The sequence below is a fragment of the Chroicocephalus ridibundus genome, chromosome 1 (assembly GCF_963924245.1).
Source record: "Chroicocephalus ridibundus chromosome 1, bChrRid1.1, whole genome shotgun sequence".
Lineage (NCBI taxonomy): Eukaryota > Metazoa > Chordata > Aves > Charadriiformes > Laridae > Chroicocephalus > Chroicocephalus ridibundus.
In genome coordinates this window covers 133,354,370-133,381,861 of record NC_086284.1, presented here as the reverse complement: position 1 = coordinate 133,381,861, position 27,492 = coordinate 133,354,370, and the positions used below count along the sequence as shown (strand labels likewise).

Below are 27,492 nucleotides of genomic sequence, written 5' to 3'. Positions count from 1 at the left end.
CCCGCCGGCGGGGCACCGGTAGGCCTCTCTCCCCACCGGCAGCGCGCCGGCGGGCCTCTCTCCCTTCCCCCCCCGCCGCCGGCGGGGCCTGGTTCACCGGTTCCTCCGCGGCGTTTCCTGCGGCCCCGCCCGCTCCCAGCGGCCCCGCGGCGGGCTCCGGTTCCCCGGCCCCGGTTTTCACCCCCGCGGCCCCGCACAACCGGGTCCCCTCCTGGCCCCTCCGCGGTAAAAAAAATGAATGAAGACAATGGAGTCTGTTTCTGGAAGGGTTTTTTTTGTTTGTTTGGTTTTGGTGGGTTTTTTTTTTTTTCCTTTTTTAAGAGCTTCATATATATATTTATATATATAAATTATTAGAATGTGTGTTGGGGCTTGGGAGTGCGTGGGGAAAACTTCGTTTTGGGTGTTTTTCCATAGCTGGGTTGTCAGTTTGGTTTTCTTTTCCTTTTAATGGTTAAGTAAATATATATATATATATATATGGGGACCAATCGAGAGAGATACAACTGTGAAATCAGACACGCACGCTGGGGAGGGATTGGGGGGGACGGGGGGACGAGGGCGAGGGAGTCACAAGTTGCTACATAAAACTGCCACGTCTAATAGGATGTGCATGAGTTAAAAGTACATCAATTTGGAATGGGTGAGGGGAAAAGGGCAGCCGCCATCTTAAAGATTTCAGTCCCAGGACGCTCGGCCACGTCGTCATCGTCGTCCTCTCCCCGCCGGGCTCAAAGGAGCCGTGGTGGTGGCGGTGGTGACACGGCGGGCTGGAAAACAAGTCTCCCGGTGCTTTGCACCTGGTGGCCGTGCCCCTTTCCCCGCCAGCCCTGGGAAAGCACGGCCACCACCTTGCAAACGAGTCCTTTTGCGGTGCTTTGCACCCCATCCCCCCCGATGGCTGGGACCGGTCCCCTCCAGGCAGGCAGGAGCTTCTGAAGGGGTCCCGTCATGCTTTGTTGGCACCTGGAGGGATGTCGGAGAACGGGAAGCCGCTCTGGCTAATCTGAAAAAAAAAAAAGTTCCGCGTTGCTTTCCTTGTATCGCTAAGCAGTTATCTTACACCTAGGAAGGGGCGGTGGGGTGGGAGGAGGCATCTTGAAAAAAGGCGCTGTGGGGTTTTGAGCTACTTCTTGGCCGCGGCTCCTCCTCGCAGAAGCAGAAAAGGCAGCAGCATCGCGTACGTGGAGTCCTGCGATGCGATGCTCTTCGGATTTAATGCAACCGTTGCCCCCAAACAAAAGATGGAGCTGCTGCCACCCTGCATTCACGTCAGTCTTTTGTCTTTTTGAGCTCGGTGCGATGCCGATTCGGTTTTTCTCAGAGCTCTGCTGAAATCACGTACCGATCGTTTTTCGTGTCCGTTAGTGGCGTTTCAGTCCCCCCCCCCATTTTCTCTCCTCCACCTTCTGCTCCCAGGATGCCATCCTGTACTTCTCGTCCCGTCGTCTTCTCTTGCACTCTACTGCATGGTGGGATCAGGATGTGTCACTCCGCAGCTTCCCCTCCCCCAGGATTTGGTTGACTGATTGCTCCTCTTGAGAGAAAGACATGATGATGTCACATTGACAGTAGAAGTCCATTTAAAGGGGTTTGTCACTTTCTTTCTTCAGGTGGCTAGGGTAAAGAAGAGGAACAAGGCGATTGTGAGAGAGAAAAAAGCAATTTCGTACCTCCCGCTGCCTTTTGTTAGTCTAGACCCAGACAACACACTGCTGGCTTGGAAAGATTTGCAAATCCTTGAAGCAGGAGATGCTACCGAGAAGGTACCACATTGCACTCCTCTCCTTCCCAACGTGCTTCCCCATGCACTTGTGAAAGCCTCATCTTGGCAAAAGCATTCAACCCTTGCGTTGTTTGGTATTTTGGCAAGGGTATATTAGTCATAACTGTATTAGCATGGGTGAAACACGCAAGTTTACCCGGCCCAGAGGAGAGGAGCTGGGACCCCACATGAGATCAGCCACCGAACAACCGCTTGCCAAGAGCGACCATCCTGGTGGCCAACCCACAGTTGTGCCCCAGTGGCGAAGCATCTCTGCTCCCAAGTGCAGGCTCCGTCCGAGTCACCCACGCCAGGGGCAACGCTTCCCTGTCCCCACTGCCTCCGCCATCCCCAGGGCTGGGCCTGGAGCTGTACTTTGTGAGGAAGCCATGGTCTGGGGGAGAGGAGGTCTTACGCACCTGTAGTAATCCTCCTGCGTCGGGAGGGGCACGCCGTGCAGAGGGTGGTGGGCGTGAAGCCACTGCTGCTGCTCCAGGGCCAGGCGCTGCAGCTCAGCCGACTGGGCGTGCATGGCCTGGAGCTGATGTGCTGCTGACATGGGTGCAGAGAGGGAGCCCGGCAGGTCCCTGTAGGGTGCAGCTGCAGCCAAAGACAAAACAGAGTAGAAACAAGTTAACGCAACAGCTCCGTCCTCACCCATGGCCCCACAGCTTGGCCAAGACTCTACTGTGCTCGTCCACTGACAGCGTAGGCCTGTCCTACGCCATGCCAGAGCTCTGTTTCATAGACCTCAGTTTGGTCCCGGGACCCTTCACGGCCACCCTGCCCCTTGGGGCTCTGCCAATGCTTTTCAGAGGAGACCGGCAGTCCCTGTGAGCATCCTTACCAAAAAGCTGGTGGCGCAGCACTTCGTTCTCATGTAGAGGGTGAGGCAGGAGAGGGTTGGGGATGGTTCCAGCTGGGTACGGTATCCGGGTGAGGTGTGATCCCGAGGCGAGTGGGTCAATAAGAGGGTGAACAGAGGCTGAGGCTGGGAAGAAAAGATACCACAAGACAATTGTCCCACGCTTTGTAAGAGGTAACACGGAGAAGGGTGCAAGGCACAACACGAGAGACATGGAGAGGGTCGGCATGTGTTAGGGATGGGATGATTTCAAGGCTAGACAATGGAGCACCACGTCCTTCTGAGCATTACTCTTATTGCCTGTGTCGAATTTCACATGGCCCAGCCTGGCAATAGCTCTGTCCCTACACTCCCCAGGGAGAAGTAGTACTGCTCCTTAAAGTTGATTCTGCAAGGAGCTGCTCTGTACCCAGCGTTGTGCCTCTCTGCCACCCTGGCTGTCGCTCACGTGCATACTCATATTGGGTGCTTCCATTTCCAGGTCTCATGCAGCACAGGCGCTCAGTGCCAGGCACTCAAGTTTGCAAGTACTATCCAAGGCTGAAATGCAAGGTACTGCATCTACAAAAACTGCTTTTTACAGTGTTTTGGACTCACTGCCAGAGGTGCCCAGCTACGGACCGTGGGGGAATGGACATTCATTTGTACCTGATGCCACCTTTGAGTAGTTGTGGCTGCTTAGAGTGAGTGACTGTGACTCTGCCACCAGATCCCACTGACCGCTCACAGGACCTGAGCAGGCACAGCACTTTCTCCTACCATATTGTAGTTTGGGCTTTGCTTCCCCAAGAGTTTCATCCCTAAACATCTTTTTACTTTACTTTCTGGTAGGATGTGGAAATGGAAGGGACCACCAGCTCCTTACAATTAGCCAATCTTCTCTCCCATCCCATCCCATCCCATCCCATCCCATCCCACCACCTGCAGCAAGGAGCAAACTAGAGAACCAACATTTCATTAGTCCTAAGGATATGGTCACAAGTGTTGTTAGCAGGGCTCCCACTCCTTCTGCAGACCACAGTGTGAGGGATACAGTCCACAGTCACCCTGGTAGCTAGTAGGATCCCAGCACTTGTATCGTGTCCCCAGAGATCCAGAACTAAAGACATGGTGCAGATAACTCTGCTCGCCACTAAGCAGCAAACTCACAGACACCCCAATGCTTGCAACAGAGGTCGGTGTCTTTGGTGGGATGGGAGTGAGATCAAGGCTGAATGACCATGATGTTGACCACTTCTGGCTGAAGAGGTGGATCTGGGGCCTCAAAGTCTAGTCTCGGCAGCTTCTGGGCTTCCCCAGGGCCGGAGGGAGGGAGCGTAAGGAGGGAGCACAAGGAGGGCGAGCAGGGCTTTGTGCAGGGCACCGCCACCGTGGTATCCTTACCTGCATGTATGGCATCCTGCTGGTGGAGATGGAGGTGGGAGTGGATGTGGGAATGCTGATGATGATGAGGGGTCACATTGAGCATCTGCAGCCGGGCCAGAGGGTCGTTGCTGAGAGCAGCCACCCGCTCGGCATGCTGGCGCTCAGCCGCCAAGCGCTCGGCGTAGGACATGTCGGGACGAAGGGTCGGGCCGGCTGCCAGCGCCAGCCTCTCCCGCTCCAAGTGGCCCAGCCCTGGGTGGAAAGGAAAAGCAGGATGAAGGCCGGGGGCCGTCTGCAGACTCAGCCCGCCATGGCGTGGGAACGGATCCATGGCAGCAGCCGGCACGGCGTGGAGCTGCTCCAACTCGGCTGGCTTGACTTCAAAGCCGGGCTTGAGACGTTCACGCAGGTCCCGATCCCTCAGGTCTCGTTCACGGGCTTCCCGCTCCCTCAGCTCACGCTCCCGTGTCGCTGGATCGCTGCTGTAGATGGCCGGCACGTTGTACCCCAGCAAGCCTGGGTCAACAGCACCCAGCGGCACGTAGAAAGGGTGGTTGCGGTTGCTGGGGGACATGACGTGGGGCCGTGCGTATTCGCTGAGGGTGCGCAGAGCCGGGGTGTCAGGGCCCAGGTACGGGGGAACAGTCGCTACAGCACTGCCCTGCTCAAAGGAGGGGCGGTGGGGAACCGGCCCCAGGGACGAGCACTCAACCGGCCGGCCCTCCTGGGCCATCTTCTGCAAGAGAGCAGAGAAACCAGTGTCAGGGTACCAGCAGGGAGCAGCCGAGGAGGTCCTCGAGCACCTGCCCCGGCTGTGCTGCGGCAGTGGAACCCCCAGACCTACCACGCTCCTCTCCAGCTCCCGCTCCTTCTCCCGCTCCCGTTCCTTCTCCCGCTCACGCTCCCGTTCCCGCTCCTTCTCTTCCCGCGCCTTCTGCTCAGCCTCTCGCCGCACTTTCTCCACCAAGTCTGCCCTCTTCTTGGCTAGCTTGGAGCCGTCGAGGGGCACGAAGTACAGGTCTGTGCGGGAGCAGGAGTTGAAGCCACGGTCCAGGTGTTTGTTGAATCTGGGGGGCGAGAAGCAAAGCTTGTCAGCGCAGAAGGGGATGGAGGGCAGGGATGGGGACCGGGATGAGGACAGGAATGGGGACAGGGGCAGGCAAAGCCAAGCCCAACACTGCAGGAAAGGCAAGACCATCATCGAAAAGCTAAAAGGATGCACCTACAGACCGCACTTGGGGTGACCTCCCCTTCCCCGCCCCTCACCTGGCTGACTGGCTGGCATGGCTGGGCACGTCCACCACCTTGGGGGGCGGCGAGGGGCTGCGAGCTGGGGGCACGGGGCTCTCGGGGGGCTCGTACTCCTCCGACGGCTCCTGCTTGATCTGCGCGGCGCTGAGGGGGAGCGGGGGCGGCGGGGGGGCCGGGGCGGCCATGGTCCCCGGCAGGGGTGGTGGGGCAGAGGGGGCGGGCGAGGGGGCTTTGTAGCCCCCTGCCACGGGGGAAGAAGCCACCCGGTAGCCGGGAGGGGTGGCTGCCCGGAAAGGGGCAGCCGAGGATGCAGGGGGCGAGCCTGGCTTGTAGGGGGCTGGGGGCTGGAAAGTGGGGACGGGGGAGGCCGCCCGCTTCCCATAAGGGGCCACGGCCGACGGGGGCACCGGGGGCGAGACCGTCTTGTAGGGGGCCGCGGAAGGGGAGGCCATGGTGGCGATGACGGTGGAGAGGGTGGTGGCAGCGGAGGTGACGGGAGGGCCGGCCCCATGGGCAGGGGAAGGGGGCGGCGGCGGGGGGAAGGTGTAGGTGGCAGGACTCTGCCCCGGGGGGTGAGCACACATGCCGGCGTAGCTTCCCTGGGAAGAGGCGGCAGAGGAGGAAGAGGAGGAGGAAGAAGAGGAGGAAGAGGAGGAGGAGGAAGAGGAGGAAGAGGGGGCTGCGGCGGCAGCCGCCGAGGGGGCCTGGCTGTAGGCGGCCTGGCTGTGGGGGGGGTAGAGGCGCAGCCCGTAGGTGGCATGGGAGGGGTGATGGCTGTTGGACTCCAGGCCGTGGGGGTAACCCCCGGGGGGCTGGGGGGGAGCCGCGGCTGCCGGCGAGACCCCCCCGCCGCTGCCGTGGCCGTGGTGGTGCTGCTGGGGCGGCTGCTGGTGATGGGGGGGCGGCTGGCCGGGGAATGGCGGGGCGGCAGGGTGGGAAGCGGCGTTGCCCAGGGGGCGGCTGTAGGGGGGGGGTCCCTGGCTCCAGACGGGCTGTGAGGGGAGGGAGGGCTGGGTGTACTTGGGGGGCTGGCTGGAGACGGAGAGGCCGCTGGGGGGGGGGAAGGAATGGCCGTAGGAGGCGCTGTAGCTGGGCAGGGGCTGGGCCGGGGGGTACTGGGCCGAGGAGCTGGAGGGGGGCAGCGGCGGCGGGGCGTAGGGGTAGCGAGAGGGGGCCAGGGCAGGCGCCTTGTCCTGCCCCATGCCGTGTGGGGAGGGAAGATGGCCGCTCAGGGCCTGCCCCACCATCCCCGGCGAGCTGGAGGCGGCCACCGCGTTGTTGAGGGGGCGCAGGGCCGGGGGGGGAGGCAAATTGGCAGAGACGTGAGGGAAGGAAGGGGCCGAAGCCGGGGGGGCGGCTGGAGGGTTGGCGGGGGGTGTCTTTTGAGGGGGGAGCCCCCCGGCCACCGACGCCAGCGAGATGGGGGTGGTGGGTGGCGGATTGTGCTTGGCGCCGAGGGTCTGCTCGCGACCCCCCGGTGTGGGGAGACCCCCAACTCCACCAGCAATTTTGGCCCCAACCTGGACCACGTTGGCCGTAGGGTAAAGAGGAGCGTGGCTGGAGGAGGAGGAGGAGGACGACGAGGAGGAAGAGGAGGAGGAAGGGGGAGCAGAAGGGGCAGCAACAGCAGAGGCGGAGGAGGAAGAGGAGGAGGAGGCGGCGGGTGTCTGCGGGGCTTGAGCCTGGAAAATGCGGGACGCCTGGCCGTCCAGCTGGGAGTGGTAGCTCCCTGACGGGGGTCCCTGGGGGTGCACCTCGCCCGGGAGCCCAAAGCTGGGCTCGGGTGGACGGGCCAGGCTGTCGGGTGGGGGAGCTACCGGCGGGCTCTGGGGAAAGAGCGGAGGGTGGTGGTAGGAGTGAGACGGCCCCTGGGACAGCACGGAGGAGGAGTCGGAGTCATTCTCCACGCTGCCAGGGCTGTAGACGCTGGGTGAGGTGCTCCTGTTATCCTGGTCAATGTCTCGTGGGTCACTGCTCATCTCATCGTTGAAGCTGTGGCCATCAAGGCTGTCAACATCGGACGGGGATGGAGGACAGGGCAACTCCTGAAGTAGGAAGGAGGGGGAAGGCATTATGAGCCTCCCAGACCATGCACGACACATCTCAAGTTCCCAGAGAACTTGCTTTCTGACCTTTCTCTGCCAGACCCAACACTAGAAAACCCCAAAGAGAGAAGGAGATACCATCTGGCAAGGTATAAATAACACCGGTCCTCCTGCCTCCCCTCCAGTGCTCTCAGGTCCTTCATGAGCATCCCACGCTCGGGAAGGAGGTAATGATGGGCCTCCCTTGTGTATGAAAGCACCGAGGGAGGGCAGGGAACTGTTACAGGTGAGGTTTAGAGTGAATAGAGACAAAAGGTCCTAGCACCACCACCACCGGTGATGGGCTGTTGGCCAGGGTATGATACCACCAGGTGGCACAGAGCAGCACCCACCACAGTGCGCCCAGCCCAGCCACAGTCGCTTTTCTTGTCCCTTGGGCGAGGAGACCCACTCCCACCCCGGCCCCCTCTCACTGCCTCACTCCTTGCCTCCCGGAGCCCTCCCTGTGCTTCCCAATCCCTCCCTCCTCCCCACCACCTCTCGCCTCAGGCAACAAAGCTTCGGCGACTGAACAGTTAGCATGGACCGCGGGGCTTACAAGAGAGGCTAAACTGAAAAAAGATCACTGTTGAGCTAAACAGAGTGTCCGCGTGGAGAAATTACATAGGTGTAACCACAGTGGTTTAATTACGACAACCTCATTAACGTGAGCAAATACCCCCGTGTTTGCAGGCCTTTAAGGCCAGTTCCCTGAACAGGCTAATGGGGAACTGAGAAGAGCAAGAGCTGAGTCTTCCTCCAACCATCTGACCACTGATCCAGCCCAGTGCTGCCGGCATTTCAGAAAAGCCCTGCCACAACTATGCAGAGCGTGTGCGTGAGCAGGTTTTGCACAGCCATCACCCAGACCCCACCACGACTTAAGCACCTCCGTTTCACACTGCTCTGGGGGAGCAAAAGAAGCTGAGTCTAACCCGACCTGTGGCCGTGTGCGGAGCCAGGCTCCTGCCACTGAGCCGGGAAAAGCAGAGCATGTGCCCAGCTCCGAGAGTGTGGCAGCTCCCCCCAGACAAGGCAAAAGAGACGGAGAGCCTCCGTTTGGCTCAGTCGTCACTCCTGGTGGCATTTTTATAGCCAGGCAGATGCCATTTAGGTTGGAAGAGCTGCAGTGTGGAACTCAAGGTGCCAGGGCTCCCGAGCAGTGGGAACCTCAAGCCGGGCAGGTGTGAGCGGCACAGGTAGGGAACAGGAGATTCCTTTGACCGGGACCCAGGACATGCCAGCGATCACAGCAGGGACAACTCACCTCAGTTTTTGTTTTTTTGGGAGCGTTGGTGTCCTCCCCTTCACTCTCCGAGATTTCTTCTGTTCGGCTCTGCTTGCTGCCCTTGGGGGTGCAGGATTCCTCCACCCGGCCTTTCTGCAAGGCAAAGAAGGAGAAGAGGGAGGTGGGAGGGTCACAGGAAAACTTCCCACCCTGCCAGATCTTCAGAGACTGCAGCAGGGGAGACACTGTCACCATGGCGCATGTGTTGAAGAGTTTAGCAGTGCAACACTGAGCCAGAATATGGCAAAAATTAGCATAAAACAGGGCTGGTCAGACTGAAGACCGGTGTTTGGGAGATGGTGGGAAGTGCAAGATGCTGAGGATGAGAGGTATGAGGGATCCCATCCATTCCAGAGCTAGCCTGGCATGGGTTCCTCGGTGGATCCCTTCTGGTATATGTCCCTGGATCCCCATATAGATCCTACCCGGAGTGGGCAGTCCTCAGGCACCCCACACTCACGTATGAGCTTATACTACCTTTGTCGCTTGTCGGGATTTCTCAGCCTTGCCATCGCTGCTGGAGGTGCTGACGCCCCCGGGGGAAGCTCGACCCCGTGACCTGAGCTCCTCTCGGGGCCCTGGAGTCTCTTTCTTCCGTCCACTCCTCATCGACATCTAAGAGAGGGATCACCGGATCAGTCCTGCTTTGCATCTCCCCGCACTCCTGCCCCGTCCCCCAGTCCCTCAAAGCGCCTGAACCCCTGGCACTCCGCTAAGCCAAACTCCTGTCCCTGAGCTTTGCCGTGAACCTCAGCCCCATCCCACAGCTCCAGCTTGGCTCCAGTGTCCCACCCCACCTCTCCCATCTCACGTACTGAGTCTTTGTTCTGTCGTGTCTTCATTCTTTTGGGTGTGGGACCCCCATTCTCCTTGGCCCGGCTTGATGAAAACATAAATTTTTATCGCTCCGCACCCCCCTTGGGCTCTTCCCGGGGAGGTGGAGACGGGCTTCTGCTTCAGCACTTCTGCTGAAAGGGGGGCTTATACCAGCAACGCAACAAGATCCCGGTGAATCCTGAAAGGCAGACAAGAAGATGAGAGGGGAGAAAGAGCGAGCAGACTGCAGGACACCCTTTTGTGGTCTGCTACAGAAATATGACAAAATTATTAACGTTCCCTTTATTATTATTTACAGATGCAAGGATCTTTACCAAAAAGGCAATACACTTCCCCAGCCGAAAGGGAAAAGATTTGGCCACTGTCACATCTGATTTCCAATTCCTAGCAGTGATACCCACACGATGCGAGGCAGGCAGCCCTCCAATTTTTTGGAGGAAGCAGGGAGGAATGGTTATCAGTATGTTGATTGCCCTCTGAAATCATTTTAGTATTTCCATTTCCTTGTTTATTTGATCTTTAGAGACAGACGGGGGGTGGTGGGGGGGGGGAAATAACGGGAAAGTGTTTTAAAATGTTCCTAACTACAACTTCTCTGACTTCGTAAGTTCCTCCTTGCGCTTGTTGTCAGTGCAGTATGTCACACCACCCTTAACTGGCCACGTGCTGTCATTAGCCAGCTCTGCACAACGAGCCCCCCGTGGCCTTCGCTGAAGGGGTGTTATACAGCCCTGCCCTCCCCAGAGCACGCGCACGTACATACATGCACCAGCACCTGGCGCAGAAAATGTGACAAATCTTGCTTAGGCTGTTCGGTGCCCAAGGTACGCAAACAGGTTGCGAGAAAAGGCATTTAGCTTTGATTTTTGCACGACGCAAACAGAATCAACTCTGTTTGGACTGGAGTGCCTGCCTAGGTCTCCTTCTCCATACACTGGACTGCTTCTCTGTACCACCTAAGAGTCATGCCCAGAGACGCAGAGTACGTCCTTCCACTTTGCAGCAGCGGGAAGATTTCTCAGCTCCCTCTGAATAAATGTACAGCTTTGCGCGATGTCCAAAAGCACCGTAGATACTTAACGCCCTGTTATGCCCCACAGTTCCTAGAGTTTGGAGTATGAAAGCACTGTGATTGTGTTAGCCTGGGATCTGGACTGAAGTGATTCAGGGATGCTGCTCCTGGAGCTAGTTTGCTTGTCTCCATCCAGCTCAAGATGTTTTACACTGCACTGTACTACGCAGGTGGAACCAAAAAGAGACACTCCTTCCCCAGCCTGTCATTCGAGCTCCTATACTCGGCCTCTGGAACGGACAATCTGCAAGACAAGGAAATGTGTCCTGTGGATGATCCATCAGGAGAAAAGAACCACATCTCCTGGGTTATATTATCGGATCTGGAAGCGTGGGGAAGTTTTTTGAGTAAGTATAAGAAGACTTGAGATTTGGGACTCCTAAGGGCCATCCCAGACCTGGGAAGATAAGCCAGTGCAGGAGCAGTCTGGATGCACTTTCATTTCTCTGAGAAGGCAGCTGAAACCAGGGATCAGAGCAAAGGCACCAGACAGGAGAACTCCTGGACCTCCAGCCCTGCTGCTGGAATGTGAGGCCCTGGAGTCGCTGCTCTCCACAGCCTCCATCTCCCTACCTGTGAAAAGGGAGAAATGACACTGGCCCATCTTGTGAGGGTCCACATCTTCCCTGACCAGTGTTTAGAGAAACCCATCTGGAAAATACTTGGGATGAGCAGGGGATTGTTTGTTTTAATTTCATTAATATTTTATTTGACCCTCATCACGAAAGCCACGGGGGACTCATCCAGCATTAACTCCCACACACAACAATTCATTAACTGAGACCTCTTCTTTAATAGAAAAATAGCTCGTGACAGTTTATAACTGACCTAATGGAGGCAGAGCACTCTCCTAATCCCCACCAGTTGACGTGTTTTACAGGCTTACATTTCTGCCATACTTCGGCCTTCGGTTGCTAATTCAGCCAGTTACACCGAGGAGGCTATTCTAGATAAGCATCTAGAATTAACATTTCTTACACGGAACAAACGTGGTACGTAAGGCGATCCTAATTTAACTCAACTTCAGCAACACACACCACGTCGGCAACCTTCAAGTACCAGCTCAGCCCTGAACGCACAGAAGCAGCAGCAGCCCATTGCCAACGCGTCTCTGCTCTTTGCATTCAACGGGGGCGCCACCCACACCTCCCACACCAAAGAACCGAACATCACAGCGCGGTGCACAGGCCTCACTTCAGCTTTCCAGTAACCCTGCAATGACAATTATGGTCTTCTTTCCAGAGAAGTCAGTCAGAGAAATAATAATGCAGCCAACCACAGAGTGAAACTTCCCTTTTTAAAAGAAATACCAACTCGGTACTTATGTCAACCGCTGAACATGCAGCACCAAACAAAGCCATGAACAAATCGGTATGTTTCAGTAGACGTAATTAACCATAGGGCAGAAGCTTCTACCGCTTAAGAGAGCGAAGACTTTTCTAAAATATAAAGCTACCGCTTAAGAGGGTGAAGACTTTTTTAAAATATAAAGCAGAACCGACGCACGCATTATCAGGCTCAGTACAGCAACTGTTAGGTCGGAGACCAGACGACAGGATCACAACACCGCCTTCCACGTTTATCATTTATGAAATAAAAGCTTGCAATGCGAGCCTTAACAATTAACAAAGTTACACCTAGCTCTTCCTGTCACCGAAGATCCCTGTAAATGTCTCTGAAGAGTTATTAGGGCTCTGTGGTTTTGGAAAGGAAATAAGATACTTGGCAGGGCTGCTGTCGAAGGGATAACCTTTTCCTGGCCCTGTGAAGCCCTTTGCAGGTTTGACTGAGTTATGAGGCATCGCGAATTGCTATTTTCTGTTTGCGTTTCGTACAACCCAGCTTGGTTTGGCTTCCTGCCCAAACCCCTCCATATTCTCGTGTAAGCCCTGGTGCAGTCTCCTGCGAGCAACGCGCGCTCAACAGGCATCCCCACACGGGATCCAAAATGGATCCCGCTCCTCCTCCTCCTCCTCCCCAGCTTCAAGAAATTCTCCTTGCCAAAGGTGGACTGTCCTGCACAGGCAGCCAGGAGATCACGGGCTCCAGTTCCTCTTCTGTTGAAGGAGGCAGCTAATCTCTCTCCTTTTCAGGCTGTAGTGTGGAGCAACTCTTCACGGGTAACAAAACAGGAATCAAGTCCATCTCAAATGAGATGCACCCAAGTTTTACCTACTTCAGTATGCACCCTTGGCCTCTCTTAGAAAAATCGGGTGAAGGATAGCATTTACACGTTAGACTGAGGGCCTGAGAAAATACACTTTCCTAGATGGCAGCAGAAGCAGAGGACACGGGAACAGGACCAAGTTGTCTGGGATGGTGTTTGGGTGGTTGGCCAGGGCTGCAAATGACAAATGAGTCATGTGCCCCGAAGGCTTGCACATGCCCGGGCTGCACACACAGGTACACCCACCACATGTTCCAACGGCAGGCAGGCAATTTCCAGTGGCACAGGGAAGTCCGGGAGGTGCCTCCAAATCCTCGGAGGGCTGAAAGGTTTTACTGCGGTGGCTGGTGCTCAACGGCCGAGCAAGCTCCAGGATGGGCAGCCCAAATCTGTAATTCCAGTGTGCCTGAGAAGGTTAAAAGCCAGCTAAGGTCCAGCTAGCCCTCCCTGGGGCCACTGACAGAAGAAGGAAGAGCTGAAGGCTCCTAGCATCCTTGCCACTTAAGAAAAAAAGCTACCACCACCATTATTTCAGCAGTGTTTCTTTAGCTATCAGACATTTAAGGCCTCCTCTCTTGGGGAAATAAAAAACCCAAAACATCTACTTGTTTTTATTATCCACTACTCCTGATCTTCTCCAACTGTAGCATCCCAATAATCTCAGGTGGATTCAGACCTGGTCCAAGCAGGAGCGGAGGTGCAGCAGGCAGAACATGACTACGGTACGTGACAGAGGAGTGCCCCCTGAGCTACCCAGTGATGATTTGGGGATGGAGGGGAACAGCAGCGATGTAGCCTCCTCTCCTGGTAGACCTAGTTGGAGGCACTGAGTGCAAAGATGTCAAGGTGCATGGCTGGATCATTCAGTCTCAAAGAAGAAATGAATTAAAAACACTGCCACCCATCCGGACCACACATGCTGCAAGAAGGGACAATTTGACACCATTGGTACTTTTAAATAAAACAGGACAGTGCCTGTTCTCTGGTCCTGGGGGTGGTCAGTGTTACGCAGCTTGCACCTGGATGGCAACATTCTCCTACCCTTCAAAAGGGGAGGGAAACATCTAACCTGGCCACTGGCCATCAGCACGGTCCAACGCTAACTCCCAAACCATGCTCAGGCACCATCTGGGAGAGCCGTTGTTGGCACAGACCAAAGCCTGTACAAAGGGAGGCCATGGTAATGGACAGCCAGCGCTGCGCACCAGAGTTGTTACCATAGACATAGCCAGCCTTATCTTCCACTAGATGCCGGTCCGTGGAAAATAATTTTGGAGTGAGGAGTCGGTTCCTCCATTGGTGTAAGTACAGATGTTCTGAAGTTCAAACCTCTCGTTTTCTTCAGTTGCGAGTTGCTGAAAGTACGCAGTGACTATTCCTTAAGTCATTTTCTGAAGTGTAGGAACTACATCCAAAGTCCTACATGAAATCAAAGGCATTTGGCTTGCAAAGGCAGGGATTTAGAAGTCAGAAGATGTGAGAATCAAACTGAGTCTGTTTCTCTGCAATTCATTAGCTCTGTGTTCCCATCCTGGTTTTTCTCTTCCCCCTTCTGCAAAGGGATGGGTTTAGCACTGGAGGGAGGAACCAGGGTAGCAAAGCGAACACAGCTGCTTTCTAACACATTGCAGATGCTGGAAAGTGTCCTGAAAGTAAGATGGGAGGATAATCAGTGGATCCCCCTTGACAGGTAAAGATGACGCAGGAGGGAATGCCCACTGGAGCAGCATAGCCAGTGGACTCGCACCGTGAGTGGGAAGTCAGAAGTTGGCATATTTATACATACTGCCCAGTGAATGACGGTCCCAGGCAATACATTTTTAATTCCTGTCTCCATTTCCCTCATTTATAAAATGAAAGAAAAATTCCCAGAAATTTAATCTGGGTTAACAACCGTGTAGTATCTTGAAAACACAAAGTTTCATGCAGAATACTGGAAACAGACAACCTGAAGTACATTTCCCAATGGCTAAGTACCCGACTTCATGTTTGAACCCTGGTGTCTTTCTACAGGGCACGGGGGAGACGGGGAGGGAAGGAAGGGGAAGGGTGATGCGTTCAGCATTAGATAGCAATAAGTGAATAGATCAGGGTTCAGGTTGCATGTCACAGTCTTATTGTCAGCCTTTTGATTGAGCATGACATTACCGTAAAAGGGAAAAATGATTGTGTGAGCAAAGGGATGCCAAAATGGTTGAATACCAAGATGGCGGTGAGCAAACACTTGCAGCTAATATTATCTTGGGCACAACTATTCCCATGACTTGCTTTTTTTTTTTTTTTTTTTTTTTTTTTTTACACAGTAAACTTTGTGAAGAAGAAATATATTTATGCGACACCAAATGAAAGGTAATTTTAAGACACGGGCATTCTTCTGTCTCCTACAAAACAATTACAACAGTGGGTAGATGCAGGGGCTGTGAACTCAGGCTGGAAGGTGGATTAATCTAGGAATAAGACTGCAGACCTGGTCAAATAATCATACTCCAGTTAAAACTCTTGCCTACCCAGTGGATGACGCTTAAGTGCATCCCTCCCACAATACTAACGTGAAGCTGAAGGATCCCAGGGGACCGAAATCTTCACGAGCCCAGGCTGAAGGCAGCGAGCATTAGCTAAAGCTTCCTTCACCTGCTCACTCTGCTCCCTCGGGCCACTCCTGCACCACCGCAGACACGCACCCCGTGATCGGAGCTCACACCTCCCTGTCACTCGCAGCCCCGCAACGCTGCATGTGTGACAGGAGCATCCAACCACCAGCAGCTGTCAGACACGGCCAGGAAGGGCTGAGACCTGCCCTGCTGAGGAGGCTTGGCAGCACGGCGTTACGTGGCAAACTTAGACAGAAATACCATGAAACGACCATCTGTAACTGAAGTGGAAACTGCTGTTACTGCTCAAAAATAAAAATACAGTAACCAAAATTCAGTATAAAACCAGTGAGAGTTGCCAATTTTTGTAATTTTCTATGAGTAAATTGATTTTATATTGGCAACATACTGGAATCTCACTGGATTCTTCTACGTTCAAAATATTGCATAAAATGAATCACTATGCAATGTTTACATACGCTTTCAGAAACTTCATTCTGTACTGAAGGGCGAATTACGCACACTTTAATAGACAGGCTGAATGAACCCTCTTGAATTACATCTACCCATGTATGTAAGAGAAGACGAGATTCAAGACCACCTGAGGAACCTGAACATACGCAAGTCCATGAAACCCAATGAATGAGATGCACCCCAGAGTCCTGAGGGATAGGCTGATGTAGTTGCCAAACTACTCTCCATCACATTTGAAAAGTCATGGCAGTCACATGAAGTCCCCAGTGACTAGAGAAAAAGAGAGTATTGCACCCATTTTCAAAAAGGGTAATATGGAGGACCCTGGGAACAACAAACCAGTCAGCCTCACCTCAGTGCCTGGTAAGATCATGGAGCAGATCCTCCTGGAAGTTAAGTCAAAGCATATGGAAGACAGGGTGATGATTAGCAACAGCAAACCAAAGGCAAATCGTGCCTGACTAAGCTAGTGGCCTTCTACGATGGAGTGACTACATCAGTGGACAAGGAAAGAGCTACAGATGTCATCTACCTGGACTTCTCTCAGGCCTTTGATATGGTCCCCCACAACATTCTTGCCACTAAATTGGAGAGATATAGGTTTAACGGATAAGAAATTGCTGGATGGACACATCCAAAGAGTAACATTCAACAGCCGAATGCCCAAATGGAAACCAGTAACAAGTGGTGTCCCTCAGGGGTCCCTGCTGGGACCAATACTATTTAATATATTCATCAATGACATAGTGGGATTGAGCGCACTCTCAGCAACCTTGCAGATGACACCAAGCTGAGTGCTGCAGTTGATACGCTTGAGGGGAGGGATGCCCATCCAGAGGGACCATGAGAGGTTTGAGAAGTGGGCCAATATGAACCTCACCTCATGAAGTTCAACAAGACCAAGTGCAACGTCTTGCACCTTGGTCAGGGCAACCCCCAGTGTCAATACAGGGTGAGGGATGAAGGGATTGAGAGCAGCCCTATGGAGAAGGACTCGGGGGTACCGATGGATGAAAAGCTGGACGTAAGCCAGCAATGTGCACTTGCAGCCCAGAAAGCCAACCACATCCTGGGCTGCATCAAAAGAAGCGTGGCCAGCAGGTCGAGGGAGGTGATTCTGCCCCTCTACTCCACTCTAGCACAAGAAAGACATGGACCTGTTAGAGCAGGTCCAGAGGAGAGCCACAAAAATGACCAGAGGCATGGAACACCTCTCGTATGAGGACAGGTTGAGAGTTGGGGCTGTGCAGCCTGGAGAAGAGAAAGCTCCAGGGAGACCTTATTGTGGCCTTTCAATACCTGAAGAGGGCTTATAAGAAATACAGAGAGATTTTTATATTTTTTTTTTTTACCATAGCCTGTAGCAAAAGGAAAAGGGGCAATGGTTTTAAACCGAAAGAGGGTAGGTTTAGATGGGACATACAGAAGAAATTTTTTGTGATGAGGGTGGTGACGCACTGGAACAGGTTGCCCAAAGAGGTGGTTGATGCCCCATCCCTGGAAGTGTCTGACCTGGAAGTCAGGTCAGACGGGGCTTTGAGCAACTTGATCTAGTGGGAGGTGTCCCTGCCCATGGCACTGGGGTTGGACTAGATGATCTTTAAAGGCCCCTTCCAGCCCAAACCATTCTATGATTCTATGCCTAACATAACACCTCCCAGACTCAATCTGAGCCAACAGCTTTAATCCTTTTCTTGTACTTACTTGCTGACTTATTTGTCAACAGTACTTGTTGACAAATTCACTTGTCGTGCTATCTAGGTGCTCATTCTCCCCGCTAAAATGATAAATAAAAATTAAAATGCTCACATTTCTGGAAAGGGTGCCAAATAAGAGTACTAAAAATAAACTTGCAGAGTGCTGGCAGTCTTAAGAGATAAAGCCAGTTTACATTTTATTAAGTCTATATTAATGTTTTGTTTTCTTAATTCTGCACAGCCATGAGGAGCAAGAATGTTATTTTAAGTACGAAAGCTGTAATTCTGGAACCTTCATTCAATGAAAATCTTATATGAGAAAAAAAATATTTCCTGATGAGCAGAGTGAAATAAAAACAATTAGAGCTAAAGCAAGGTGATAAATAATAAAAACACTCATCCATTTAACAACAGCTTAATTTACAGCATAGAAGAAGATACTAATTTTTGCAGAAGCAACTGAAAATAAAGTTTGATTCACTAAATGAAGGTTAGATGTACTAAAGAAGGTTACGTTAATCGTAAAACGATTCCCTGAGGGCACACTAAAATGACTGTAAGTATGTAACAGATTTACTTAAAAACCTCAGAAGAATCATCTAGTCTCCCCAGAGGAGGGCCTCTGGATCTCTTGGAGACACAGGTTGGCAGAGCCCAGTGTATCACAGAATGCAACACACTGGGCTCTTCCCTCTGCAAGTGGGGCGGAGGCCTACAAACGCCGCCTGACGCAGAAGAAGGACACATCACACTCTCCGTACTCGCTATTTTAAGAAGTCCAGCGTCTTCTGTATCTGCAATGCCTGAGCACACCTCACCTGTGGAGCTGATAGGGGTTAAGGGTCTATTGTAATACGTAACTCCCCCGTTTTACCCATAGAAGTCCCTTTACTAAGGAATGCAAAGTAAATTACCCAAAGACATCACAGGCTACCCAAAGAACAATGTCAGCTGGAAAGGACCTCTGCAGGTCCAAACTCCTGCTCACAGCAGGGCTGACCCCCATTCTAGAAGAGGTTGCTCAGGGCCTCATCCAGGCCAGTTCTGAACATCTCAAGGAGCGAAACTTCCCCAGCTGACCTAGGACACTCATTCCAGTGCTGAAACACCCATTATCAGTCGTAATTTCCTTGTTGCAACTTGTGACCGTGACTCCACATACCATAGCTCCTCACTCTAGATACCTGGAACCATTATGGTTCCAGACTTCTGCTGCAAGTCTTTATTGGGGAAGATTGCTGGTAACTTTGCAGCTGCAGGACATATATAAGAATACAGGAAACCAGAAGCTGAATCCCAAGTCAGAGTAGCCACACCATCCGTCCCTTCCTTCAATAACAGACCAGTGAAAAGCATGGTCATCTCTTTCTGCTAAGACACATATCGTTCTGAAGCTGGCAGAGGGAGGTCCGAGCAAGGATACGACGCTGCTCAGAGCCCACAGTCCCAGGCAAACTAGCCAGTGTGTAGAGAAGAACCAGAGAGAAGCTCAGTAGCTAGAAGGATCAAACTCTGCAAATGGATTTGAATGAATGAAGTGATGAAAGTATCAGTCTGGATGGAAAAAAAGCCTGGTGGATCCTCACAAGGATCAATGTCCTACCTCCCAATGGCATTAAGTTAGGAGACACTGTCAGTATCGCAGATGATCACGATTTAAGAGAGAACTTAAGAGAATAAAACAAGAAGTAAAACCAGGACGGATACAGAAAAGGGACAAAGGGAAGCCAATGTGGCTGACGAGAGTGAATTAATGAGGGTAATAACGATGATGAGAACTAACTGAGGAGAACTGCAGAAGGACTTTCCAAGAGCAGTGACTGGGCAATTAAATGGCATGTGAACTTCAATCTAGATAAACACAAAGCAATGCACACAGAGGAAAAACAACTCCACCTCCACATGTAAAATGTGGGACTCTGAGTTGACCAGTGCCACTCAAGAGTGATACCCCTGGGATATGCAAGGCAGATCCACGAAAATGTCACCTTGGCACTGAGCAACCATCAAGAAAGCGAACCTAATTCCTAACAAAGTAACTGAAAACAAAACAGAGAATGTCATTATGCCCTTGGACAAACACATGGTTTTTCCCACATATTGAAAAGTGCGTGCAGTTCTGCTCCCTCCATAGGAACTAGAAAGGGCAACGAAAAGGCATGACTGAGTGGGTTAGACATCTCTGTCCAGAGAAAACGTTATTATGTGAGGATGTGATCAAGGACTGTAAAACCATATATGAAAAGTAGAGGTTGGGTAGGAAATATTTTTTCACTGCCTTGCCTTGTACAAGAACTGAGGATCATCAAGTAATGCTACAAAGAAACAAGCTCAAAACAAACAAAAAGAGACAGTTCTTCTTGAAATGGGTGGGTGCAGAACTTCCAGACAAAGGACAGTACGGGTGCTAGAAGTTGGCATGGACTTGAGGGGAGAGTGGGGAGTTTCATGCAAGAGACAGTAACTGCTTCTTACTGAACAGAGAGAAACCACATCCAGCTATGGCAATCCCTGCACTGAAAACAGTTGGAAGCTGTAGGAATACCAGAGGAAAACAGCACCTAAGCTTGCCTTAAACTACCCTCTTTCCTAAGGACTTGGCAGTGACCGCTGCTGGAGCAGCGAACTCTGGATGGATCTAGTAGGGTCATTGGTATGTTTTTAACACGTTCAATAGTACAAAGTGCTGAGTGGTACACTGAAGAGAAGTGACAAGCACATCCATCCTAGGAACTTCTGCTCATCCGTAGGAACAGCTGAGGAGGAAAGGGATTTATTAATCACAGGACAGCTATGGGCACCATTGTTGTTTTGAAGGTATCAGACAAGGTATTATCAAGAAATGAGAAAAAGTATTAACACCACAGGACACTGCACTTGTCAAACATCCTCTGGTAGACCACGTGATGCTTCAGTTACCCAACATCAGGAAAGATGAAAGTGGACTGGAGAAGGTGCAGAAAGCAGTTTCCAGAATGCTGAGGGACACGCAGAGTCTCTCTGTTACGTACAAGGCCTATAAAGACTTTACTTTCTTAATCTCACAAAATAAAAGCTGAGGTGATGTGATTACCGCGTGTAAAATGCCAGAAACTAAACACAATGGAGTCCAGAAGGGGTATTTAAGTTAAGAGCGAAGGTTGGTATAAGACCAAATGGGTATAAAAAGGCCACCGACAATTCTAAGATGGAAATGAGAAGACTCCTGGCCATTTGGTGAAGCTCTGTCCCTGGAGCGTAACAGGGGCAAAAGAAAATCATTATTATCAATTATTCACTAAGTTTGCAAAAGAACGTAGCCGGCATGGTGCTCAAAGGGAGACAGTGACCCAAGGACGCAAGGACTTTGCAGCCAGCAACCCAAGGATGCCCTTTGGATTCTCCTGTTTCTAGGGATTCATGACCGATGACGAAACCAACGAGACAGCCATTTGTGCAAAGGGCAAGTGTCTGCACAGGATGAAGATGGACAGTAAAATCCAGAAGGAAACGAGTGAACCAGGGCCAGGGAGATGGGCACAGGAACAACCATACAACAGACCTGAAACACTGATAAGCTTGGGATCCCACAGCTTTTCCTCGGTCTACAGAACTGGCCAAGTGGGATGATCCTGCCCTCACCTGTGGGGCTGTGGGAAGGAAACCCAACGGTATGTAACAGGAAGATTTACACGGGAAGAGATCACTGGAGGTCTCCACCCAAAAACCCTGTTCATAGTACACTGCAAAGCTAGATGAGGTTGTCCTGAACACTGCAGAGAACAGAGTCTCCCCAGCCTCCGTGCGAACTGTGACAGTGCTGAACCACCCTTGGGAGGAAGGAGAGGTTTTGTCTTACATTCTCCACCAAGTTCATGGTGAAGTATGATTTTAGTCCTTACAATTTTATGAAATCAGAAAACATGACGGCTATGGCTAAATCAGGGTCTTCCTGGTTTCAGGAATTCATGATACAATGAAGGATTAAAAGTCAGAAGTATCTAAAATTCTCCCCCGTCCCAAGAGAATTCAAAGGAAGCAATTCATGCTAAAGTTCTACCACCAACCTGCCTTACCAACCAGAGACACAGGCCTCTACCTCTCAAGTGGGCACCTGAGCCAAGAGACTGAGGCCAAATTAGGCTCAGACTGGACCGCCAGGAGAGAACACACAACGGCAAGTGAAACCACTGCCTAAGAAATCTTTAATGCCTTGGGTCCTCTCTGTATAGCAGCACGTGACAACCTGTGGGCTAAAGCTTGGTGCACAGCTACGGCACCGGCAAAGAAGACCTCATGCATGGATTCTCTGTTAAAAAGCAAGTTGCCCAAAGCCTGCTGTTGAGAGGCCTCAGTGGCCCATCATGGAATATTGTTGGTTGCTGGCGAAGGCACCAGCTGAGGAAAGTTTGCAGAAGCATGGGTAAAATTTGCTGGTGATGCTGAGGCAGGTGAGATGGTAAATGATGGAATGGGAACTCTGGCACAGCTGGTGTTACTGCTGCAACAGGGTCACACAGAAAGACAAGCGTTCTAATTACAGAAGATTTTCACATCAAGAACAGAAGAACATAGACAGCTTTCAAGGATTAAAATCAAGTATTCAGAGAAGCTCCGAAAAGGCCTTGTAATTAACAGCTGATGGCAAACTGAACACGAGTCCCCAGCACGAGACTTCTAAGGGGGCTATTCCCGAATAAATGAAACCCTCCAGTACATAAAGAGAGGAATACTCTTCAGGAGCAGGAATAGAGAGAGAGTTTTTACCTGACTATATACTGGATTGGTGGGACCATTATGGGAGTACTGCATGCAGTTTTTACCTGCGTATTCCAAAGGATGCTGACAAATTGAAAACTTCCAAAAAAGAACAAGAAGGAAGTCTGATAATTCCTCCCCCTTACAGTAAGAGCCTTAACACGATCAGTATGTTTAGCTTATCAGAGAAAAGGTTAAAAGGTGGCTTGAAGATGGTGGCCTATGAGTACTGCAAAGGGAGAAGGTTTCTGACAGCAGAGGGCTCTTTAATCTACAAGACAAAGACCCCAGATTCAATGGACAGGAGCTGACGCTAGACAAATTCCACACAGAAATAGTGCAAAATCTGAAAAATGGGAGCAATCAATCACTTGAAAAACTTGCACAGGGATCTAGCGTATCACTGGAAATCTTTAAGGTTTTTTATTATTATTTTATTCTAAAATAAATACTCTAATATTTCCTGCAAAGACCGCCAGGTGACATTCTCTGCCATGTGCTGGGCAGGAGAGAGGACCAGCCAGTTGGCCAGAACAGGTTTTTCAATGCTAAAAGTCATTAGCAGTCATAGAGAGGTTGGCCAAGAGGTGATGGGGTCTAGCTCTGGGTGGAAATGTGCTTTGAAAGCAACGGTCTAGCAACGCATGAGGAAAGCTCGACGGATAATCGTGACTGGATAAACCACCCTTCACAGAGGATGGACCCTCTTCATGTGTCTGCCAAACTCTGAATAATTCTGGGGATAATCACTTCATCTATTGCACTGCCCGAAAGCAGTAGTGTACCCAAAATACCACGCTATAGACACACTTTATATCCAATACACTACGCTATATATATCAATATAAAATTGAATAGAAGATATATCTTATATAATACATGTTATGTTATGTAGACTATTTTACAGATATTGTGACATATATACACACACATAAATATATATATACACACACAGTATATCCAATCCACTGTCCAAAGAGATGAAGGTTGCTCAAATGCAATCTTCGCTTAAGTGATCTATAACACAGAGAGACCTCATGGAAGATATTGGGTATCACCAAGTGCCTTGTAAGGCAGGGAAGTACAAGACTAAAAATTTCCAGCTAAACTGATCTATGATGAACAATGTCAGCAGGGCAGGAGACGTGAAGGAAGACTGAAAGCAACCAGCTACCCTTCTTCAGCAAAGCCCAGACAGACCATCATTGGCTAAAATTGCTCAGAGAAGATACTGCGGTTACCCTTTGGTTTGTAGGTGAAAATACTGCCACAGCAATCAATCAAACATTGATATTTTTTACAGGAGACAATAACAAATCAGTGTTTGCTGCCACAACAAACACAGAAGAGTCGTAGATTTCTCCAGGAACATTCTCTGAAACAAGCCAATGCTTCTGAAGGGATTGTTTCCTTACCAAGTTGTCTTGCGTTAAACTTTTAGCATATGCCAAATCCTCACCCCTAAGCACTCGAAGTCCATATCAGCCAACCAGAGTAAAGCAGAGGTGAAGCTCACACCACTTGAGATGGAAACATCCCCTTCTGCCTCACCGTTCTCCATACGTGTCTCACTGAGGACATGGGTTGTGGATCCATGATTGCCCACCACACGACTGGAAGGACAGAAAGATTCTCCGGTGTTCAGCTCAGAGTGACACAAAGAGCCATGGGAGATGTACCTGGCCAGCCTGGCAACAGACACGTGTCTTGGGCACTGCTGCAATGTCAGTAACTCAGGCAAGGCACTGAGATGGAGCATCTCGTGTTCACGTTAAACCATCCGCTGTGACCAAACTCAGGCAGTGATCACGTGAATGAATTCCGCAGAGGATACATACCCTAGGTGTAGCTCACTTGGTTAAGGGCATGACTTTTTTAGAGATGCCTCCACTTTTACACACACTCAGGACTTGTGATGCCTTCTTCTTTGGCCTTTAAGAAATTTGTAAAGCATTGCTATTCTGTACTTCACCAGGAACAGTCCTCAAGAAGTACAGATGGAAGAGATGAAGTGATAAATGCAGGAAATATAATTCCATAGCATCTCCTAATGGGGGAAGAAGGAGATCAAGAAATCCACTGGAGACAAGAAAATAGTTTATTTGTCCAAAAGAGAATGGGAGAAAGAAAAAACAGAACTGGGGAAGACACAATCTGACAGAGGAGGAAACTAGGTTCTCAACAGAAAAGGCAGACACACAAAGAGAAAAAACAAGATTGGGTAAACAGTCAGGTAGATATTTAAGGAGGGGCACAGCTAAATAAATGCTCAGACCAATGCCGGAGACTGCATTTGCAAAAGTATTACACCCCAGATCTGGTAAATAAATAATTCTTCCTACACAGCAACTGCTCCTGTCGACTCCACTGCCGTCCCCCAGAAAAATGCTGATGAACATGAGGGAGCTCCAGGAGAAATCTGGAAGGTATACAAGGAGTGACAGAGGCTGAGCTTTGGGAAGAGGAAAACCCACCTGATTCATTTCAGCTACAAATAAAAATAGAACGGAATACTTCTGTTGGAAGGGAGCTACAATGATCATCTAGTCCAACTGGACTAGATACTCCCCTTCTTGAAGAAAAATACAGATCAGGTTGCTTTTCATCTAGTGATCCCACTATGCTATAGAATCATAGCTGCTTGCATGCCCGTTATTATTTTGGAATACAAGTATGCCCACAAGGAACCTCATTGTAATTCCTTGAGCAGACAAACCTAAAGGTGAGAATGCCAGAACTTTTCAGAGGTATCCAAGGGGTGCAAAATCTGGGGGAGGAGGTAAACGCATAAAAAGAGAGGTAAAGGCAGGCCATCGCAGCAGGTTAAACCTGTTAATCTTCTTCATTAGGATTCACTGCACATTTAGTTTTCAAATGTTTGGAGGGTTTTTATCGTTTCCAGCATGAACCATGGTACTACTTACTATGTGTTCACTTCTTAATGGCCATGCTTGAAAAGCTCCATCATGAATCCCAATCGGAAAAACCTGGTTTGAAAGACCAGTTCATTCCCAAGAAGCTGGGGAAATACACAAACGATTGTGTCACCAGTAACAAACGTAAAAATAACAACTCGGCCAAGAAACAGCGGGGAAAAGGACGAAATTCATTCCAACCAACAATTTGACCATTCACATTTACAAGCGTCCCATCCATGGGTGATGTTCTTAGCGCTCCAGCCCCTCGGGGATGCATATGCAGCCCAGCAGTGACGCACAATACCCTCGGGCTTACAAGAAAGGAGGGTCCAGCTTTCAACTTAAACCGCTGTGGGATTTGGGGGACTTGGCTGATGCACTGACACCAACACGCTGATTCTGGTGGGAAGCCAGGGCTGAACTCTGAAGCTTTAGGCATATGCACACCTGCAGGACGTGCAACCGTGCTCCACCATTCAGGTGGACACAAAACAAACGGCATTTCCAGCTCCTTCTCCTCTGCTCTCCTGCTACACGCCTTAGGATAATGGCCCACGACTTTCTCCTCACTTTCTCAATGCTGGAAAGCGTAGCGGTCCCCGTGCAATCCACCCAGTGCAATCAGAGATAACAGATTTGAGCAGCTAGCTCGGTAAGGATATGCTGCTGCTCCTCAAGAACCACCGCACTGCAAAACAGACCCTGCAGACAAAAGCCATGGAAATTGTTACAGTAGCCATCCTGGCAACTAAGTAACTCGCCAGAGGCAGCCACAGCACTGAGACGAATGCAGAGAGCGAGAGAGAGAGACAGTGTCTCGGAAGCAACTTCAGGAACGTACAATAGCCATCGAGGCAGAACCCGGCGGCAAGCAAAAGGCAGCCTGTAAAGTAATGCCACGGTGACCAAATGGCTGCCACTTCAACAGCACACAGCGGCCACTCGGCAAAATACAACCCGGCAATTCGCCGGGCAACAACAGCCGCGGCAGCCACGGGGGCCAGCGGCCTGCACAAGCCAGCGGGGCTGAACCGCCACCGGCTGGGTGGCACAGCCGGGAGGGCAGCGTGGGAAACACGGATGCCGCTTCCCCCTCCCCTAAAAAAACCATCTAAAGAGCAAACGGACAGCCAGCCCGACATGCCAAGGGATCTCGGCCGGTTCAAAGGCAGCGCAGACGCCATCCTGATGCCACCCAACCGTAGGGGTCTTGTCCGCTCCCCGGTCCCCAAGTAGCAACCTGGCGTTTCAGCGGAGGGGGCGGCGGGTCCCCAAGGCCGAGGGTGTCATCGGGAGGGGTTGAATCCCCCCACACACACACACACTCCGCCTGCCACAGAACCGGAGGGGCAGCCCGACTCACTCCTCAGCGCTCAGATCCCGACGGAAACACGATTTCCAAATATTCCTGCCCGCTGCCCGGCCGCCCCGGGGAAAGCGGGGACAATACCAGCCTCCCCGGGAGGAGGGGGCGGCTGGGAGGGCGGCTTCGGGGCCGGGGGAGTGACACTCCCCCCCCCCTTCCTCCAGCGTCGCCGTACGAACCCCTCCCCGCACCGACCCGCAAACTCACAACTCCCGCCTCGCCCCGCACCCCCCGCCGCCGGGGACTCGCCCCCCGGACCCCCCGCCGAACTTCCCGCGGCGAGGGAGGTGGGGGGGGGGGGGGGGGGGGGCTCCGCGGGCGGTGACGTCAGGCCGGGCGCGCGGCGGGGGGTGTCCCCGCCCCGGGACCCCCGGCAGCGGGAGCGGAGCCCCCCCCTACCTCCCATTGCCCCCCCCCCCCCCAACCATCACCCCCCCCCCGGCCCCTTTCCGGAGCGAAAGCGCTCCCGCCACCGCCACCGTCCAAAGCAAAGAAGCCCCGGGCGGGGAGGGGGCGGCGGTCAGCGTACCACCCCCCCCCCCCCCCGCAGTGATTTACGATCGCTGCCCCGCCGCCGCCGGGAACGGGATTGCCCCCCCCCCCCCCCCGAGCCGAGCCGCCGTGACCCGCGGCGCCCGGCCCCCTCGCCGGGGCAGGCACCGCCGGGGGCCCTTCCCCAGCGCCGCGGGGGTTAACCGCCATCCCGCCCCCACCCCCCCAACTTTGCTGTGTGTCCCCCCCCCTCCCTCCGCAGCCGGACCGGAGCGGGGTGGGGGGTGAGAACCCCAAACCCACCCGCGGAAGAACGCAGCGAGTGGGCGAAAATGACAAGCGGGGCGGGAGCGGCTGTGGAGCGGGCGAGGGACTCACCGGCGGCTCCGGAGGGGAGGTCGAATGAAGGGAGGAATGGAGGCGGCGAGGAGCGGGGGAAGGGATTTAAACGCTGCTCCCCCCCCCCCTTTTTTTTTTCTCCCCTTTTCCTCCCTCCTCCTCCTTTTCCGCGCTCCCTCGTTTC

General features: G+C 52.2%; 1 protein-coding gene across 2 annotated transcripts; it reads right to left on the bottom strand.

Annotated features, from left to right (window-relative positions):
- Positions 1 to 363: 363 nt before the first annotated feature.
- ATN1 (atrophin 1) lies at positions 364 to 27,488 on the bottom strand. Of its 2 annotated transcripts, XM_063353779.1 has the most exons (10): positions 27,348 to 27,488; positions 9,434 to 9,633; positions 9,096 to 9,233; positions 8,598 to 8,711; positions 5,262 to 7,291; positions 4,840 to 5,062; positions 4,014 to 4,731; positions 2,613 to 2,756; positions 2,185 to 2,365; positions 364 to 1,617 (listed from the first exon to the last, which is right to left on the bottom strand). In XM_063353779.1, exons 2-10 carry the CDS (start codon positions 9,509 to 9,511, stop codon positions 1,584 to 1,586), a joined length of 3,660 nt encoding a protein of 1,219 aa, XP_063209849.1. In that variant the 5' UTR covers positions 9,512 to 9,633; positions 27,348 to 27,488; the 3' UTR covers positions 364 to 1,583. The 2 variants fall into 2 exon arrangements, with proteins under 2 accessions (XP_063209849.1, XP_063209858.1); XM_063353788.1 differs by lacking the exon at positions 27,348 to 27,488 and having other exon boundaries at positions 9,434 to 14,913.
- Positions 27,489 to 27,492: the final 4 nt, after the last annotated feature.

What these genes read in the sequence shown, in the direction of transcription:
- ATN1 (XM_063353779.1), bottom strand. Translation starts at nt 9,511, where the DNA reads ATGTTTTCATCAAGCCGGGCCAAGGAGAATGGGGGTCCCACACCCAAA. An exon ending in AATCCCGACAAGCGACAAAG is followed by an intron (nt 8,712 to 9,095) that starts GTAGTATAAGCT and finishes TTTGCCTTGCAG; the next exon opens with AAAGGCCGGGTGGAGGAATC. An exon ending in CCAAAAAAACAAAAACTGAG is followed by an intron (nt 7,292 to 8,597) that starts GTGAGTTGTCCC and finishes TTCCTACTTCAG; the next exon opens with GAGTTGCCCTGTCCTCCATC.